General features: G+C 41.7%; 1 protein-coding gene across 5 annotated transcripts in view; it reads right to left on the bottom strand.

Moving 5' to 3' along the window:
- Positions 1–18,804, bottom strand: part of cep128 (centrosomal protein 128) — a 416,638-nt gene that overhangs the window by 305,837 nt on the left and 91,997 nt on the right. For all 5 annotated transcript variants that reach the window (XM_043696980.2, XM_087989605.1, XM_043696981.2 and 2 more), the window contains exons 9-11: positions 15,626–15,709; positions 3,937–4,011; positions 2,091–2,217 (exon numbers count right to left, since the gene is read on the bottom strand). In XM_043696980.2, coding sequence (XP_043552915.2) covers positions 2,091–2,217; positions 3,937–4,011; positions 15,626–15,709 — 286 coding nt within the window. The remainder of the gene's footprint in view (positions 1–2,090; positions 2,218–3,936; positions 4,012–15,625; positions 15,710–18,804) is intronic.

Below are 18,804 nucleotides of genomic sequence, written 5' to 3'. Positions count from 1 at the left end.
GAGATACAGGCTATTAGACTAGACGGGATTGAGGTTCATAAGGAGGAGGTGTTAGCATGTCTGTAAAGTGTGAAAATAGATAAGTCCCTGTGCCAGATGGGAGTTATCCTGATGACCACTTTGCACAAGGCATTATTTCAAACACATCAATAAGACACATCAATAAGATAACTAAATCTTATCTGATGGTCTTCATTAAAGAAGAATCAGCAAAACTTCTGGGAATTTATTTTCTGAGAATGGTGCTACCAACTTCAACACATGCCCAAACCAGCAGTTTTATGAAAACTAACTAGCGTCCCATTTGGAAGGTAGCAACACAATGCAACCTTCACTTAGGATAACACTGCATTAGATTAGATTAGATTCTCTACAGTGTGGAAACAAGCCCTCCGGCCCAATAAGTCCATACCAACCCTCCGAAGAGCAACCCACCCAGACCCTAAATTTACCCCTGACTAATCCACCTAACACTATGGGCAATTGAGCATGGCCAATTCACCTAACCTGCACATCTTTGGATTGTGGGAGGAAACCGGAGCACCGGGAGGAAACCCACGAGGACACGGGGAGAATGTGCAAACTCCACACAAACAGCTGCCCAAGGTGGGAATTGAACCCGAGTCCCTGGTGCTATGAGGCACAGGGCTAACCACTGAGCCACCGTGCCATCCATCTTAATTACATAAAACATGGTAGAGTGAATTTAAGTGGAAGATTTGAATTATTGTTGCCTTTTAATAGCCAAAATATGCAAAGCTTTGGAATATTTGGAAAGAGATATATGCAATACTTTCAATATCAAAACATGCAAAAGGTAATAAACAGAATGTATTACAGTGGAGTGCAAACTGATAATGTTGTGCTTAGATATTGCAAAACCAAGGTCCATGTTACTCAACAATATTGGATTATTCAATTCAGTTTATACCACATCACAAACATGACAATCCAACACTGGAGAAAGGAACCCAGAGTCTTCTTAGGTTGAATGAAATGCTCAGGAAGACTAAAGAAGATTAACTGCAATGCTGGGGATAGACCTTACTAACAAAATAAACACATTATGCTCAGATAACGTTTAGTTAAGCAAAACGAAGATCATAGGAAGACCAAACTTAAATAAGCAAATTAAAGCATTTGAAAGAATTGTTTTACTTAACTAAACGTCTCCCAGACAGCAAAAAAAGAGGAAATAAAAAATTTGAGTTTTGAAGGGAGCTTGTATACTTATCTTGATTATCTGTCTGTTCCTATAACTTATAACTATAACTTATATCATGTCTTCCAAAATGTTATTTTTTTATAAATTAGAATGTTTTATAAATCTTACAAAATACTATAAATAGAAAATTTCACCAGACAAATAGTGTCTTTGACAAAATTCAAAACTAAGTAATTTTTAAAAATTGTATATCATGTGTGGACTTCATTGAAAGGCTAGTAATTACTGCTAGTCCCTGACAAGATCATGATGAGTTGTCTATTTGAATCGTTTTACTTCTCATGTTAAAGATACTCCAACAATACTGATGGGGGGGGAGACCATAAGACATAGGAGCAGAAGTAAGGCCATTCTGCCCATCGAGACATTCAATGATTTTGACCCAGTGATGATTAAGCGACATCGATATATCTCCAAGGCAGGATGGTGTCTGACTTGGACAGAAACTTGCTGATGGTTGGTTTTCATGTGCTTGCCACCTTGTTCTTCTAGATGCTGAGGTTTAGAAGGTGCCGCTGAAGGAGCTTTGGCAAGTTCATTCAATCAGAAAAGTTACAACCCAGGAAGGGGCCTGACTTCATTCAGCCTGACTTGTCCACAGCTGCTGCAGTGTATCTTATTGATTGTACACACAGCATCTGGTGGTCAAGTGAGTAAATGTTTAAGGCAGTGGACTAAAGTCCATCACTCTGCTAAAGCTCACAATACTGTCATGGTCTCATACTCACTATCATTGAAATCAAGTGCTGCTTAAACTCATTTTTGACTGATTTCTACCTGAAAAAACTGCATTGTAATCTGATGCAGAAACCAGCAAATATATCAATGAGAAAAATGCGGTAGATGTGGCTGACTTATCACTTACCTCTTTGGTTCAGTCTGCCATCCTCCTCTACGCCACGATATCTTCGTTGCTGTGATTCTGAAATTCTATGTTGCAAGGTTGCTCGTTCTTGTTCAGTCTTCAACAGTTGAGACCGCAAATCATCTATCTAAATTCACAGATAAGACTCAGTGGATCAGCAGAGCATTACCATTTTTGCATTTCGTATCTTTTCAAAACGCATGTGTTTTCTGTGCTCAGCAGCAGAAGTGTCCAGCAGTTAAATAGAAGATTGCAACAAGTTTATAACTTGAGCAATGAACAATGGAGAAATAAAAAATATTATCTGGCATCTTCTTTCAGAAATAGTTTTGAATATACTCCATCAATACAGGAGTAAAATGTGACAGACGCCAAATAATGGTTCAATCAAGGAACCACAGCTAGCTTCTGTGAAGCAAACACAGCTGGAAATGAATTACATGTAAAAGTCTTGCAGTTATTTGGTGTCTAAAACAGCAGGAGATAGAATATTAACAAAAATAAAGATGTTTTTTGAGATTAATGCATTCCAGTTATGGTCAAACATAAAACAGAAAAATAAACCACAGGAAACAAAAATACATCAGGATCCAAGAGAGTTTCATTAGAATGCCTGACATCATTTAGCAACTATTTGCATTTATGTAGCACATTTAATATTGTAAAACTTTCACTAGAGTGCTCAGACAATATTTTACACAGCCATATATGGAGGCATTAGGATATCACCAAAAGCTCAGTCCACATAATAGATTTTAATGGGCATTCCAAAAGGAGCAAGAGCAGCTGACCAGAGCAGAGGTTTAGGGAGGGAAATCCAGAGGACAAAGTAACAACGAAGGGGAAGGCCATAGAGGGATATAAACACAAGGATAAGAATTTTAAATCTGAGCCATTACTGGACTAGGAGCCAGTGCAGGTGAGCCAGCACAGGGGTGATAGTGAACGAGAGATCAATACCAAGCAGATTTTTTTTAGATTAGATTCCCTACAGTTTTGAAATAGGCCCTTCGGCCGAATAAGTCCACACTGACCCTCTGAAGAGTAACCCACCCAGATTCATTTCCCTACATTTACCCCTGACAAATGTGCCTAACACTATTAGCATGGTCAATCCACCTGACCTGCACATCTTTGTGATTGTGGGAGGAAACCGGAGCACCCGGAGGAAACCCACGCAGACACGGGGAGAATGTGCAAACTCACAGGGTCACAGTAATAGACTCGCCAACTTTAAGGACATTTAAATAGTCATTGGATAGGCATATGGACAAGAATGGAATAGTGTAGGTTAGATGGGCTTCAGGCTGGTTCCACAGATTGGCGCAACATTGAGGGCCGAAGGGCCTGTACTGCGCTGTTATGTTCTATGTTCCATGTCATCGTGGGAATCTGTTTGGATTGTTAAAGTATTATGATCAAAGTGAATAAACACTGAAAAAAAATTTTTGTTTTTCTTTCTGAAGAATCAGAAATTGATTTTTTTTTTACTCCTTAGTGGAAAGACTTATAAATTGGAAAGCTTTTGGTTTCAGTTTGCACTGCACAGAGTTGTCAGCCAAAATTACATATTAAAGTTAGAGTTTGCTGTTGAAACAGCTTATGCTTCTTGTTTATACATGAAAGTCCAACTTGTAACTGAACAATGTTTATGCTGTTGCTACAGCAAACCTTGCTGTCCAAGTTTTAGTATTGTTCGCCACAATTGTTAGGGAGGAGAGGCTTTATTCTACACAGTGAGAATAGTTATAACTACATAAATCCCCTAAGGATAAAAGAGAACAATAAAAATGTCTTTCTTCACTTCACAGGAATAGCTGAGCATTAGGTAATTTCTCCACTATACCTGACAGGCAAGTGTCTCTCGGCTTCCTTCTGACTGCTCCAACTTCCGGCGTGTACGATCAAGCTCTTGTTCAATCTTAATATATGATGCAAAGAAAAAATAAGTATACAAATGTTGTTATTATGCCGTAAACCTCCTGTAGCGTTACTTGCTCTGAACTCTGTGGTTCAGAGCACTGCTGATCTTTCTTTTTGACTTGACTGGTTCCCCCCTCATAATACACTTCTCTCAACAGAAAAATCTAGGACCACTGTGCCTACTCAAACTGTTGACGTCAGACCACAACTTTAACAGGTTGTCTATTTCAGGCCAGTATCATATCCTTATTTTGAAATAAAAAATGGCTATTTTGAAATTCATAAAAAGCATCTGGCAGAACAGTTACACAGAAATGGAGGATTTTCAAGTTCTAACTATAAGAGTATATAACTCTATATTGAGTTTTTAAAAAAATGCATTAAAAAATTCTTGCATTTTAGACAAAGCTACCAATTTGTTTTTAAGCATCTCAAAACACATACAAGACAGCAATGACAGCATTTCTGCTTCATAGCACCTTGGAACCTTCTATTAACATTAAAGGTGCTACATAAATCCAAGTTGCCATTGCAATGATTCTTTTGACAGTTCACATTCTGCTGAGAACACTTCAGAAGGCATTTAGAGACAACCAATTAGTTGACTAATATTCCCTGATGAAAATCACATTCTGCACTTTTAGGAATAAACCTGATGGGAAAATAAATATTAAAGTACATGAGTCAGCTAGACACAATCCTTTTCTTGGAGGCATGGGATTGAATCAAGTCTAGACGGATTGAGACAACAGCGTCTCTTCAGTCTACCGGTTTGATTTGAATTTGGATTGAATTTGGGCAGTTTTCAACCCAGTTGCTATTGTTGCCATACGTCTGATGAAATGCACCCAATTGTCATTAATGGCACTATCATTCAGTAGGAGCACTAGATGGTTGTGTACATAAGTGTCTGTGGTGTAGCAAAGCATTTTCAAGAGGTCAGGGCTGTAAAGCAGTGTTGACGTAGAGTTGCAGCAGCTTTCCCAGCCTGGAAGTGAACAATGATCAAGTACTAGAACTGTTCCATTTCCATCCACTAAGATTCCCAACTGCCCCCCACCCCCCCACCCCCTACTAAATTCAGCAACATTTTCACAATAAAATTATTTTGTAAAAAGTGTTTCCTTGTTTGTTTGCAAATTTTTATTGAGCACACGATGTCGGGAATGCTTGATGAGATGAACTCCACTCCAGCCGATTCACATTCCATGGTTAATATTATGGTTCAAAATTTGTTGTCAAAATCAATGTAGCTGATAGCACTCATCATTATTCATACACAAATTTCAAAGCATATTCAAACAAGGTCAAATGTAAGGTTGAGAACATCCAAAGGTTGCTACCTGAAATGTGCCACTCCACTGTGAGCTTCATCAAAACAAAATCAATTGATCTAGCTCATCATCAAAATGATTGCATGATATGAAATTTCAATATTTGCACAGCAGGTACAGACAAAAGCAGTAGTCCGAATGGTCTTAATGGAGTAAGATGTAGTATTTACGACCAGCCAATCTCCCTGACACTATAAATTAATTATTGCAAGGGTGGATCTCATTTGTTCCAATTTTAGTTGTTGTTGGAAAGATTTTAGAATATTAAAGAAAACCTTTTCAAAAATGCTTGTTGATTCATTTTTCATCAAACTTTCATTACCTCTCTATTTATCTTCCTCTAACTGATACAACGTTGAATTCGCCAATTTTAATTTACTCTTGCCTATCAGTTCTTTAACTGCTAATTTTATAATCCTTTAATCTGATTGGTTAAGGAGTCTAATTCACTCAAGTGCTGGACACCAGATTTCCTTCCAAGAGACATTATCAAGTCACATATAAAGCACCAAACCATTTTAAAAATCTAACTGTGCAAACAGGTCCAAGTAACACAGACATCATTAGATTCATTCCAACCGGAAGTTATAGGCAATGAGTTCTATTTGGCAATTACTTTAAAATTCAGTTGAAACAATTGCCGTAAAATAAAGATAATCCCTCCAGTGATTTCACATTATTACAATTTGTTCATTTGTGAAAGAAAAGCAACAGCAGTATCATTGCTCTGATATTCTACTTGCATTTAAAAATTGAGGAAGCTTCATAACTTGAAAGCTCCATTAACACAGAAAATAACTTTTTTTTTATTTAAACACAATGCCAGTGTACTGCGGTTCCCCAATACGTCTGCAACTGTGAGCTAATTGTCTGTAGTTCCAAAGAATCCATTCTTCATAATTTGTATTTAAAATAATATATATATGCCTAACTACAGCAATTATAGCAATGATTGCCCAAAGTGTACAATGTGTTCTTTTGAATTGGATTACATTAGAATTGTAGAAATACTGCATGAATCATTGGCAACTCATGGAAAATGACAATGCATTCACATCACACCCATTAAGAAACCTATGGGATAATCTCAAAAATTTGATTTTAATCATAAATTTACAGCAATTTGAGTTTTAGACAACTTGTCATTATTAACATATAAAAGCTAGATTGCTCATATTTATGTTATCTTCTCTCAGAGGGTTGCAAATCTTTCAAATTCCAAACCGTGGAGGGTTGTTGAGTATATCAAAGGCTGAGATCAAGAGAGTTTTGGACTCAGAAGAGAGTTAAGAAATGTGGGGATTGGCAGGGAAAATGGAATTAAGATCAAGGATCAGCCACCATTTTATTAAACAACAATGCTTTCTCGAGAGGGTGTGTGTGACATTCTATCCCTCTTACCTATGAATCACATTTGGGGAAGTACTTCTACCATGGCCTTTGATTTTACATTGTATTCAAAGCAATGCTGGAATGTATTGTTTGACCAATCCTTATTTCAACTCAAAGGCATGCTTATTCATCAGAGTCTGAAAAGTTCACTTCTCCTTATAAATCCCATAAGCTAATTTAATATTTTTAGTACAGATTAATAAATCACACATCAATTAAACTGTAATTGACTAAAGTGAAAGCTCCAGTGTCATAAATTTTCAATGCGAGAATGCCAAGTTCAAGTGTGTTAGACATTCACCATCCTTATTCTGAATCAGTGGTGCTGGAAGAGCACAGCAAGTCAGGCAGCATCCAACGAGCAGCAAAATCGACGTTTCGGGCAAAAGCCCTTCATCAGGAATAAAGGCAGAGAGCCGGAAGCATGGAGAGATAAGCTAGAGGAGGGTGGGGGTGGGGAGAAAGTAGCATAGAGTACAATAGGTGAGTGGTGGAGGAGATGACGGTGATAGGTCAGGGAGGAGAGGGTGGAGTGGATAGGTGGAAAAGGAGCTACGCAGGTCGGACAAGTCCGGACAGGTCAAAGGGACAGTGCGGGCTGGAAGTTTGAAACTAGGATGAGGTGGGGGAAGGGGAAATGAGGAAGCTGTTGAAGTCCACATTGATGCCCTGGGGTTGAAGTGTTCCGAGGCGGAAGATGAGGCATTCTTCCTCCAGGCGTCTGGTGGTGAGGGAGCGGCGGTGAAGGAGGCCCAGGACCTCCATGTCCTCGGCAGAGTGGAAGGGGGAGTTGAAATGTTGGGCCACGGGGCGGTTTGGTTGATTGGTGCGGGTATCTCGGAGATGTTCCCTAAAGCGCTCTGCTAGGAGGCGCCCAGTCTCCCCAATGTAGAGGAGACCGCATCGGGAGCAACGGATACAATAACTGATATTAGTGGATGCGCAGGTAAAACTTTGATGGATGTGGAAGGCTCCTTTAGGGCCTTGGATAGAGGTGAGGGCGGAGGTGTGGGCACAGGTTTTACAGTTCCTGCGGTGGCAGGGGAAAGTGCCAGGATGGGAGGGTGGGTCGTAGGGGTGCGTGGACCTGCCCAGGTAGTCACGGAGGGAACGGTCTTTGCGGAAGGCGGAAAGGGGTGGGGAGGGAAATATATCCCTGGTGGTGGGGTCTTTTTGGAGGTGGCAGAAATGTCGGCGGATGATTTGGTTTATGCGAAGGTTGGTAGGGTAGAAGGTGAGCACCAGGGACGTTCTGTGAACTGTAAAACCTGTGCCTACACCTCCTCCCTCACCTCTATCCAAGGCCCTAAAGGAGCCTTCCACATCCATCAAAGTTTTACCTGCGCATCCACTAATATCATTTATTGTATCCGTTGCGGTCTCCTCTACATTGGGGAGACTGGGCGCCTCCTAGCAGAGCGCTTTAGGGAACATCTCCAAGACACCCGCACCAATCAAATCACACCGCCCTGTGGCCCAACATTTCAACTCCCCCTCCCACTCTGCAGAGGACATGGAGGTCCTGGGCCTCCTTCACCGCCGCTCCCTCACCACCAGACGCCTGGAGGAAGAACGCCTCATCTTCCGCCTCGGAACACTTCAACCCCAGGGCATCAATGTGGACTTCAACAGCTTCCTCATTTCCCCTTCCTCCACCTCATCCTAGTTTCAAACTTCCAGCCCGCACTGTCCCCTTGACCTGTCCGGACTTGTCCGACCTGCCTAGCTCCTTTTCCACCTATCCACTCCACCCTCTCCTCCCTGACCTATCACCTTCATCTCCTCCCCCACTCACCTATTGTACTCTATGCTACTTTCTCCCCACCCCCAGCCTCCTCTAGCTTATCTCTCCATGCTTCAGGCTCTCTGCCTTTATTCCTGATGAAGGGCTTTTGCCCGAAACGTCGATTTTGCTGCTCGTTGGATGCTGCCTGAATTGCTGTGCTCTTCCAGCACCACTGATCCAGAATCTGGTTTCCAGCATCTGCAGTCATTGTTTTTACCTCGTTGATTCACCATCCTTAGTAGTGTCATTAACCTCTCGGAGTAACCAACAATGCCAAAAGGATTACATGCAACTGTGGGCTTTCTTACTTAAGTAGCAAGAATCCTCCACCAGTTCAAGCAAAAAGCAGCATTTCATGGGCTTATATTTACCTCAGTCTAAAATGTATAGTCAAAATATCAGAAAACAAATGTTTGGCTTCAACCAGAGGGCAAGCATCTCCCTCAACTGAATGAAACTCAAGATGGAATATTTTAAAGACAGCTAACATTTTCCTTAAAAACAATATCTCAAAGCTTTCTGTGTTCGTATTAGCAAAAGAAACCCAGTGTCAAATCAATTAAGTAATTAATTTCCAAAAATGTATTTGCCAAACATATTTAAAAATATTTTTCTCCTTCATCTATTCACTCTGCCGACTAATATCCTAATTGTTGTTCTCTGCCATCTAAGCTCCACTTACTCTCTCACCTAAATATCCTCACTTATTCTCCCTCAGCCTCTGCACTGACTGACTTCACATCCTCAACAGCTTTAATCATATACAACCTTCTTTGCCCCATTTTAAATGATTTCATTGCACTCCAGTTCTCTCTTGATGTCTGCTCCCCTAATTCAGAGCCTTTCCATATCTCTTGCCATCTCCTTCATCTCTTAACTCCCAGTATCTTAATCTAAGCAAGGTTATTTCCTACCATTTCCTCATCACTCATACTCATAGCCCCTTTCAACCTAATTTCCTTCTGCATTTGTTCCAACCAATGCGCTCTGGTGAGGGCGCGTCAACTTTCTAATTATCTAGTCTTTGGCAATCTATTGCCATAACGCTCTGAAAAATACTAATCTACTCAATCACTCCATTGACAGTTTGTATGTCCCATTCCTTTCCTTTCCTGCACCTTTAGATGAGTTGCAGCACATATTGTACAAGGAGTATTTTTCAGTGTAAAAACAATACCCACAAACCAAACACACCACACTATACATGAGACTTTTCTAAGATGTTGATAAAGACTTCTGATGCTCAAAATATTCAAAATGAGAAACAAGTCAAAATATCTAGATTACAACTCAAAACGTGTGACAAATCCTACTCACCCAATGCAGGCATTGTCACATGTAATTAAAAAATTGGATAATGCACACATTACATTGATTAGAGACAAGCCTAGATATTGGTCACAGTTGCCTATTAATTAATGTAAGTGCATAATTGAGACCATCTCAAAGGAGGTCTTGTGGTGCAGAGGTAGAGACCCTATCCCTGGACTGAGAGAACTGAGTTCAAGTCCCACCTGCTCCAGAAGTGTGCAATAACAGGTTGATTAGAAAAATAGATTAATGAAAAAGAAATTGAGTGCATGACATTGCTGTGAGTCTGGAATCACAGTTCAAGCCCCACCAGATAAGGATGGTAGATTTCTTTTGCAAAAGTACATGAACGAACCACATGTTAGATTTTTTTATTTTATTAAATTAAAAATGCTTGTTGAGGTGGTGTTTGAACTCACCTCATCACACCATTAGTCTAGGTCTATGGAATGCAAATCCAATAGCATAATCACTTTACTACCACACACAAGTTCCTGAAGAACGAATGAGATGAAGCCGAAAAAGAAGACAGTTAAGAAATGAACTCTCAGTGCAACAAGGCAATGATTATGATTTTGGCAAGTGGAGGAACGGTGGTGAGAGTCCTAGAAATGAAACTCAAAGCTCATGAGTTCAAATCATGGGAAGCTAAGATAGAGAGTGACTCATCATACAGTGTGGAGGGCAAGTTGGCATAGGATATTGAAACTGCATGATCAGCTATGATCATAGTGAATGGTATTGCAGGCTTGAAGGACCAAATGGCCTATTCCTGCATGTATTTTCTATGTTTGTATCACAGTCCTACAAAAAAAAAGAATTTTGGAGCATGATCCATCTCAAAGAGACTTTGCCCTAGTAAGACAGAGGCTGAATAATTATTTCTGGAAATTTGGTCCAAAATGCAAATTTGTTGCATGGGGGAAAGAGGTGCTTTAAGTAACGTTTACACACCAAGGAGTACAGTGTGCTGAGTAATTGAAATGTTGAGCCACAGGGTGGTTGGGTTGGTTGGTCCGGGTGTCCCAGAGGTGTTCTCTGAAACGCTCCGCAAGTAGCCGGCCTGTCTCCCCAATATAGAGGAGGCCACATCGGGTGCAGAGGCTGCAATAGATGATGTGTGTGGAGGTGCAGGTGAATCTGTGGCGGATATGGAAGTTTCCTTTGGGGCCTTGGAGGGAGGTGAGGGGGGAGGTGTGGGCGCAAGTCTTGCACCTCCTGCGGTTGCAGGGGCAGGGGAAGGTGCCGGGAGTGGAGGTTGGGTTGGTGGGAGGTGTGGACCTGACGAGGGAGTCACGGAGGGAGTGGTCTTTACGGAATGCTGACAGGGGAGGGGAGGGAAATATATCCTTGGTGGTGGGGTCCGTTTGGAGGTGGCGGAAATGACGGCGGATGATGCGCTGAACATGGAGATTGGTGGGGTGGTAGGTGAGGACCAGTGGGGTTCTGTCCTGGTGGCGGTTGGAGGGGCGGGGCTCAAGGGCGGAGGAGCGGGAAGTGGAAGAGATGCGGTGGAGGGCATCGTCGACCACGTTGGGGGGGAAATTGCGGTCCTTGAAGAAGGAGGCCATCTGGGATGTGCGTTTTTGGAACTGGTCCTCCTGGGAGCAGATGCGGCGGAGTCGAAGGAATTGGGAGAATGGGATGGCGTTTTTACAGGGGGCAGGATGGGAGGAGGTGTAGTCCAGGTAGCTGTGGGAGTCGGTCGGTTTGTAGTAGATGTCCGTGTTGATTCGGTCGCCTGAGATAGAAATAGAAAGGTCGAGGAAGGGGAGGGAGGAATCTGAGACTGTCCAGGTGAATTTGAGGTCGGGGTGGAAGGTGTTGGTGAAGTGGATGAACTGTTCAACCTCCTCGTGGGAGCAACTACAGTTTATCAGCATAGTAAGTACAGTATTGTTATAATTGGTGTTGCAAAGCTTACTGGCAGTGCGAAAATGCTTCAGGAAGTGCACGCTGTAATGACGATAAATAAATTAATTAGTAATTACTAATATAATTAACATATATTTGAATCGGCAGAGTAGGTGAAGTGCTATGATGCAAAACGTGGGAGGTTTTGGATTCTGATCCAGGGCAAACACAATTAAATGCTTGTGGCCACAGGCACTACTGCTCAAAGTTATCAAGCTGCAGGCCAATCAGGGAGGGGTAAGCTACCTGGATATTTTATTAGGGTTACATCTTCCCTTTGGACCAGTGGTCAGGGAAAGGAAGGTGTGACTGCAAGTGAGGCAGGCAAGGGGACCCAGAGGGCAGGTGCCTTAATCTCAATAATTGCTTACGATTTTCACAACTTGTTTGGGTGGAAGAGCTTCAGGAAGGTTAAGCTAACTGAACACTGTAGCATGGTACAGGAAGCCACTCAAAAAGGGAGAGCAAGGAGAAATTAGTGGTAGGAGGCGCAGTACAATAAGAGGAATTTACACAGCTCTCTGCAGCAAAGAGCATATGTCCAGGTGGCTGTGTTGTCCACCAGATGCCAGGACTCTGGATACAAGCTCTGGATGGAGAAGAACTTGGGAATAAAGGGGATCTCAGGTTGTGATGCATGTTGGTAGCAATGACAGAGTTAGAAAAGGAAAGAGATTTTGCTGAGGGTGCATGAGAAGTTAGGTGCTAAATGAGAAAGCAAAATCTCAAAAAGGTAATAATCTCTTGGGTTGCTACAAATTGAATAGGATGTATAAGAGTGGACAAGTGAAAGACTGATATGGGAGAAGTGGGTTCCATTTCTTGGGGCATGCACCAATTCTTGATTAAATGGGATCAGTACCATTGGGACAGTCGACACCTGATCCATGTCCTTGTGAACTGCATAAACAGTAAGGTAGAAAGGCTATAAATTAAATGAAATGGGTGATGGTTCAAGCTTGGGTTCAAGCAACAAGGGATAGAGTTGCAGCAGCAGAATGAAGTACTGATATGAGAAATGAAGCTTAGAAAATGGCAGGAAGGAACTGAGTATTAAATCTGAGAACGTAGCAGCAGTCAAGATTAGATGCTACAAAGATAACAAAACAACAATATTAAAGGCTCTGTATTTGAATGCGCATACCAGTCACAACAAAGTGAATAAATTGAAAGCACACACTTTGGTGAATAAATATGATCGGATAGGCATTACGGTGATGTTGCAGCAGGACAATGAAAACTGAATATTGTAGGGTATGAGACATTAATGAAGAATAGAAAGCTAAATAAATGCAGAGGGATTGGACTCCTAATCAAAGATGGTGATACAATAGTTAGAGATTACTTGGTCCATGAGTTCAAGATGTAGAATTGATTTAGGTAGCGATGAGGAATAGTATGGAAAAGAAGTCACTTATAAGAGAGATTTTCAGGTCCATCAAAAAAACCACCACACAGAAAGACATATACAAGAAGAAATATTGGGTGTTTGTGATAAATGAATGGCAATAAGTATGGGTGACTTAAATTTATATCTAAAATGGAAAATTTAGATTGGCAATAGCAGCGTTAACATGGATTTCATTGAATGCTCTCAATAGCTTCTTAAAGAAGCCCTTCTGGGACCAACTAGAGAGTTGAGCATACTAGACTCGGGACTACATAATCCTGAGATAGGATTTATTAATTACTTCAGAGTAAATGTTTTAAAATGTCTTCTACCTTTGAGCCAGTTCTGTATCCAAATGGCTAGTTCTCCCTGTATTCCATGAGACCTAACCTTGCTCACCAGTCTCCCATGGGGAACCTTGTCAAACGCCTTACTGAAATCCACATAGATCACATCTACCGCTCTGCCCTCGTCAATCCTCTTTGTTACTTCTTCAAAAAACTCAATCAAGTTTGTGAGACATGATTTTCCATCCTAAGACCGGAGATAAGAAGAAGTTGTTTCTCTCAAAGGGTTGTGAATCTGTAGAATTCACTATTCCAGAGTGCAATGGATGCCAGAACATTGAGTAAATATAAGGAGAAAATACACAAATTTTTAATTAATAACAGGTTAATAGATGATGGAAAGTGGGCAAGAAAGTGGAATTGAGTGCGACATGAGATCAGCCGTGACCATATAAAATGGCAGAGCAGGCTCAAGGGGCTGAATTACGTACTCCCGTCCCTTTTGCTCTTACTATAGTCTAAAGGGACCCTATGGTAGCAGTGATCATAACAGGATTGAAATTTACATCCAATTTGAAAAGGACAAGAGTGAGTCTAAGACTAGTATCTTAAACTTAAATAAGATGTCCACAGAAAGCTGAGCTAGCCGAAGTGAACTGGCCTATTAGGCTAGAGGATAGATTAGTAGAGAACCAGTGGCAGAACTTTAAATCAAATTTCAGAATACACACATTCTTATAATGAAGAAAATTTCCAAGGGGAGGAGCCACCATCATGGTCAACTAAAGAAGTTAAGGAAGAAGCGTATAATTGCATAAAAGTGGCAGATGGGAGAATCGGTCAGAATTTTTAAAAAAACAAAGAATTACTAAACATTAATCAAAAGAAAGAAATTAAAACATGACTGGAAGCAAGCCATAAATGTAACAAATAGCAACAGACTCTATCAGTATCTACAAAGAAAAAGAGAAAGCAAAACGACTGTTGGTCCTCTACAGGGGGAGAAAGAAGAGTTCACAGTTGATCAGAAAGAAATATCAGACATGAGTAATAAATATTTTGATCTGTCGTCACTAGAGGATACAATAAAACATCTCAGTACTACCTCTAAATCAGCAGGTTAAAGGAAGACAGGAACTTGACAAAATTACATTGATTCAGGAAATGGTACCAAGCAAACTGATGAAAGTTTGGGCTAACCACCCAAAGTTAAGGACCCAAGAGAAGGTCCTGATGGACTTCACCCTATGGTCTTAGTAAAATGGCGAATGGAATAATAGATGCATTGAATGTTCATTTTCCAAAATTTGTCAGATTCAGAAAGGGTTCCATTCGACTAGAAAGCAGCAAATAAAACCCGTCCGTTCAAGAAAAAAGCAAGGTTAAAAAGCAGGAAACTGTAGGCCAGTTAGCCTGACATTTGTCATGGGGAAGGCTTTTTTCTATTCAGTCATGGATGTCACTACTTTGTTGTCTATCCCATGTGGAGAAGCTGGTAGTGAGCTGCCTTCTTGAACCACACGAGTCTATGTGTTGAAGGTAGACCCACATTGTTATTAGGGACAAAAATTCCACGATTTTGCCCAAGTAAAACTGAGGCATTTGGCACGCTTGCCTTCATTGCTCAATTCTTTGGGTATGGGAGTTGTGAAGTCATGTTGAGATGGTACATGTTGAGTTCTGGTCTCTCTGTTATAGGAAAGATATTATTAAGCTAGAGAGGGTTCTGAAGAGATTTACCAGGATGTTCCTGGGAATGGGGAGTGTGAGTTATAAAGAAAGGGTGGATAAGCTGGGACCTTTTTTTACTGAAGTGTGGGAGTTTGAGAGGTAACCTTATGCATGTTTATAAAATCATGAGGGGTGTAGATAGGGTTAATGGTAGGTTTATTTTCCCTAGGATGGAGGAATTCAAAACTACGGGGATATTTTTAAGATGAGGGCACAACTGCGGGAACATGCAGGTGGTGGTGTTCCCATGTATCTGCTGCCCTTGTTCTTCCAGATGGAAGTGGTTGTGGGTTTGAATGGTGTTGACTTTTAGTGACAAAAAGCTTGTTTCTTACTGTAAAATTCTGTACATATAAACAAATAAAGCTCTTCAGACAGTGATATTTATGACTCAATATCTTTAAATGCTTCCAAATTGTGACTGTTTCTCAGCCAAAGAGGCACAATCAGTCAGAACATTAACTTACCAGGGACTTCTCACCTTCGGATCTGGAAAGTTTATTCTTCATTTCTTCCATTTCATTAATTTTACCATTGCGTTTTCTCAACTCCTTTTAAAAAAAAGCAAATGTTCAAATATTATAACTTCTGTTAGAATCTTAAAAAGAAAGCAACATTTGGAAGACAGCAGAGCACTTCCTTGCCTAAAGAATTCTAACAGCTACATGGAATCAATCCACAAAAAATAGCAAATCTTCTACTATAAAGGAGAGACCAAGTTTACATTATTTTATTAAGACAGGTATTATCTCTTCTTGACAGCCGATCCTGGATATTTTTATGTCTCAAGAGTATCCTGACCTGAAGGATTATCAATCTTCTTCAGCTTAAAAGCCAACTGGAGTGAGGTCAAGGTTCTTTGTCCTCATGTTTCTTTGCTGTTAGTGCAGAGCACCAATGCATGGAGCGATGGAGTGCCAGCCCATGCATTCATTCTGTAGATTTGGAATGCCAGCCCTGGATCTCCATCGCAGCTGCCAACCCGGCCATAGAGGCAGCAAGACGCACATGCACCAAAGACAGCATGGTGCAGTCAGTTGTGTCGGTTTACCAGGTGAGTCTGACAAACCTTCCCGAGCTGCTGTGTCTGACTGTAAATTTCTATGAAATTGCTAACTGCCAACACTTTGGGATCCTCTTCTGCCTCGGGCTAAGCAGGTGCCTGATCTTCGACGTCGTCAGAGTGTCAGCAGATTGGAGCTCCTCTTCCTCAACCTGATACAGAGATATGGCAATGATGTGCTCAGAAGCAGATGCTCTCAGCTCTAATCTACCTAACAGACCCATCAAGGTATCAATATCTTCTCGTCAAAAGGAAGAAGGCAGCTTATTTAAGGTGGAGGAAGCAAGGATCTAGCACAGCTTTAGAGGATTACAGGCTCACTAGGAAGGAGCTCAGAAATGGACTAAGGAGAGCCAGGAGCGGGGCACGAAAAAGGCTTGGCAAGAAGCATTAGGGAGAACCCAAAGGCATTTCACTCATACGTGAGGAATGAGAGAATGATCAGGGAGAAGGTAGGGCCAATCAGGGATAGCGGAGGGAACTTGTGCGCGGAGTCCGAGCCGATAGGGAAGCCCTAAATGAGTTTTTTGCTTCAGTTTTCACCAAGGAAAGGGAACTTGTTGTAAATGAAAACTTAGAGGAGCTGTGATACAGTATTGACCAGTTCAAGATTGATGAAGTTGATGTCCTAGAAATTTTGGAAAACATTAAGATTGATAAGTCCCCAGGGCCAGACCAGATTTATCCTAGGCTGCTCCAGGAAATGAGAAAGGAGGTTGCTAAGCCGCTGGCGAGGATATTTGCCTCCTCACTCTCCACAGGAGTCGTACCGGAGATTTGGAAGGAGGCAAATGTTGTTTGTCTTTTCAAGAAGGGTAATAGGGAAATCCCTGGCAATTACAGACCAGTCAGTCTTACATCTGTGGTCAGCAAAGTTGTGGAAAGAATTCTGAGGGATAGGATTTATGACTATTTGGAAAAGCATAGTCATGGCTTTGTGAGGGGCACGTCATGCCTCACAAATCTTATTGAGTTCTTTGAGGAGGTGTCAAGATAGGTCGACGACGGTCGAGCAGTGGATGTGGTGTATATGGACTTCAGCAAGGCATTTGATAAGGTTCCCCATGGTAGGCACATTCATAAAGTTAGGAAGTATGGGATACAGGGAGATTTGGCTTTCTGGATTCAGAATTGGCTGGCTGGCAGAAGGCAGAGAGTGGTTGTAAATGGAAAGTATTCTGCCTGGAGGTCAGTGTTGAGTGGGGTCCCGCAGGGCTCTGTTCTTGGGCCTCTACTCTTCATAGTTTTTATAAATTACGTGGACGAGGAGGTTGAGGGGTGGGTTAGTAAATTTGCAGATGACACAAAGGTTGGAGGTGTCGTCGATAGTGCACAGGGCTACTGCAGGCTGCAACGCGACATAGACAGGATGCAGACCTGGGCTGAGAAATGGCAGATGGAGTTCAACCTGGATAAATGCAAAGTGATGCATTTTGGAAGGTTGAACTCGAATGCTGAATATAGGATTAAAGACAGGATTCTTGGCAGTGTGGAGGAACAGAGGGATCTAGGTGTGCAAGTACATAGATCTCTCAAAGTTGCCACCCAAGTGGATAGGGTTGTTAAGAAAGCATATGGTGTTTTGACTTTCATTAACAGTGGGATCGAATTTAAGAGCCACGAGGTTTTGCTACAGCTCTACAAGTCCTGGTGAGACCACACTTGGAATGTTGTGTCCAGTTCTGGTCGCCCTACTATGGGAAAGATACAGAGGCTTTGGAGAGGGTGCAAAGAAGGTTTACCAGGATGCTATCTGGACTGAAGGGCTTGCCTTATGAAGAAAGGTTGAATAAGCTTGGACTTTTCTCTCTGGAGAGAAGGAGGAAGAGAGGAGATCTGATCGAGGTATACAAGATAATGAAAGGAATAGATAGAGTCAATAGCCAGACACTTTTCCCCAGGACAGGATTGACTGGTACGAGGGATCATAGTTTGAAGATATTAGGAGGAAGGTATAAAGGAGACGTCAGAGGTAGATTCTTTACGCAGTGAGTTGTGAATGCATGGAATGTGTTGCCAGCTGTGGTGGTGGAAGCAAAGTCATTGGGGACATTTAAGTGACTGCTGGACAGGCACATGGATAGCTGTGGGTTGAGGGGTGCATAGGTTAAGTTACTATATTTTACGTTAGGATTAAATCTCAGCACAACATCGTGGGCCAAAGTGCCTGTTCTGTGCTGTATCTTTCTATGTTCTATGTTCTACGTTCTATGTTCTATCTAGTTGGAGGAGGGTGCTGGAGGAAATCTTGCCAGTGTTTTATCTGAGGGATCTTAGCTTCTTCCCTAGAAGTGGAGGAGAGGATGAACTGCTGGGCTGGCCTCCTTAAGGGGGAAATTGTGCAGATTTCATTGGTGACCACAGGAGACAAAAGAAAATAGGCATTGCAAACTTGGAGCAGAAGTCCAGGCTGGTTAGCAGCACATTCACAGTGACAGTAACAGGAGAGATGCACAGCAATGGATCATTCCTCTTCCTTGGTTGCCAGGATATGGATGTTTCAGCATCATCAGATGGGCAGTCTAAGTCCCCATGGGCCAGGATCAGGATCCTCTCCTCTGAGAAGATGGGGATGTAAGGTGC

The sequence above is a fragment of the Chiloscyllium plagiosum genome, unplaced genomic scaffold (assembly GCF_037043375.1).
Source record: "Chiloscyllium plagiosum isolate Xiang-an unplaced genomic scaffold, Cpla_swu_hap1 HiC_scaffold_8, whole genome shotgun sequence".
In the NCBI taxonomy this organism is placed as follows: domain Eukaryota; kingdom Metazoa; phylum Chordata; class Chondrichthyes; order Orectolobiformes; family Hemiscylliidae; genus Chiloscyllium; species Chiloscyllium plagiosum.
This window is presented reverse-complemented; position numbering and strand designations above follow the sequence as displayed.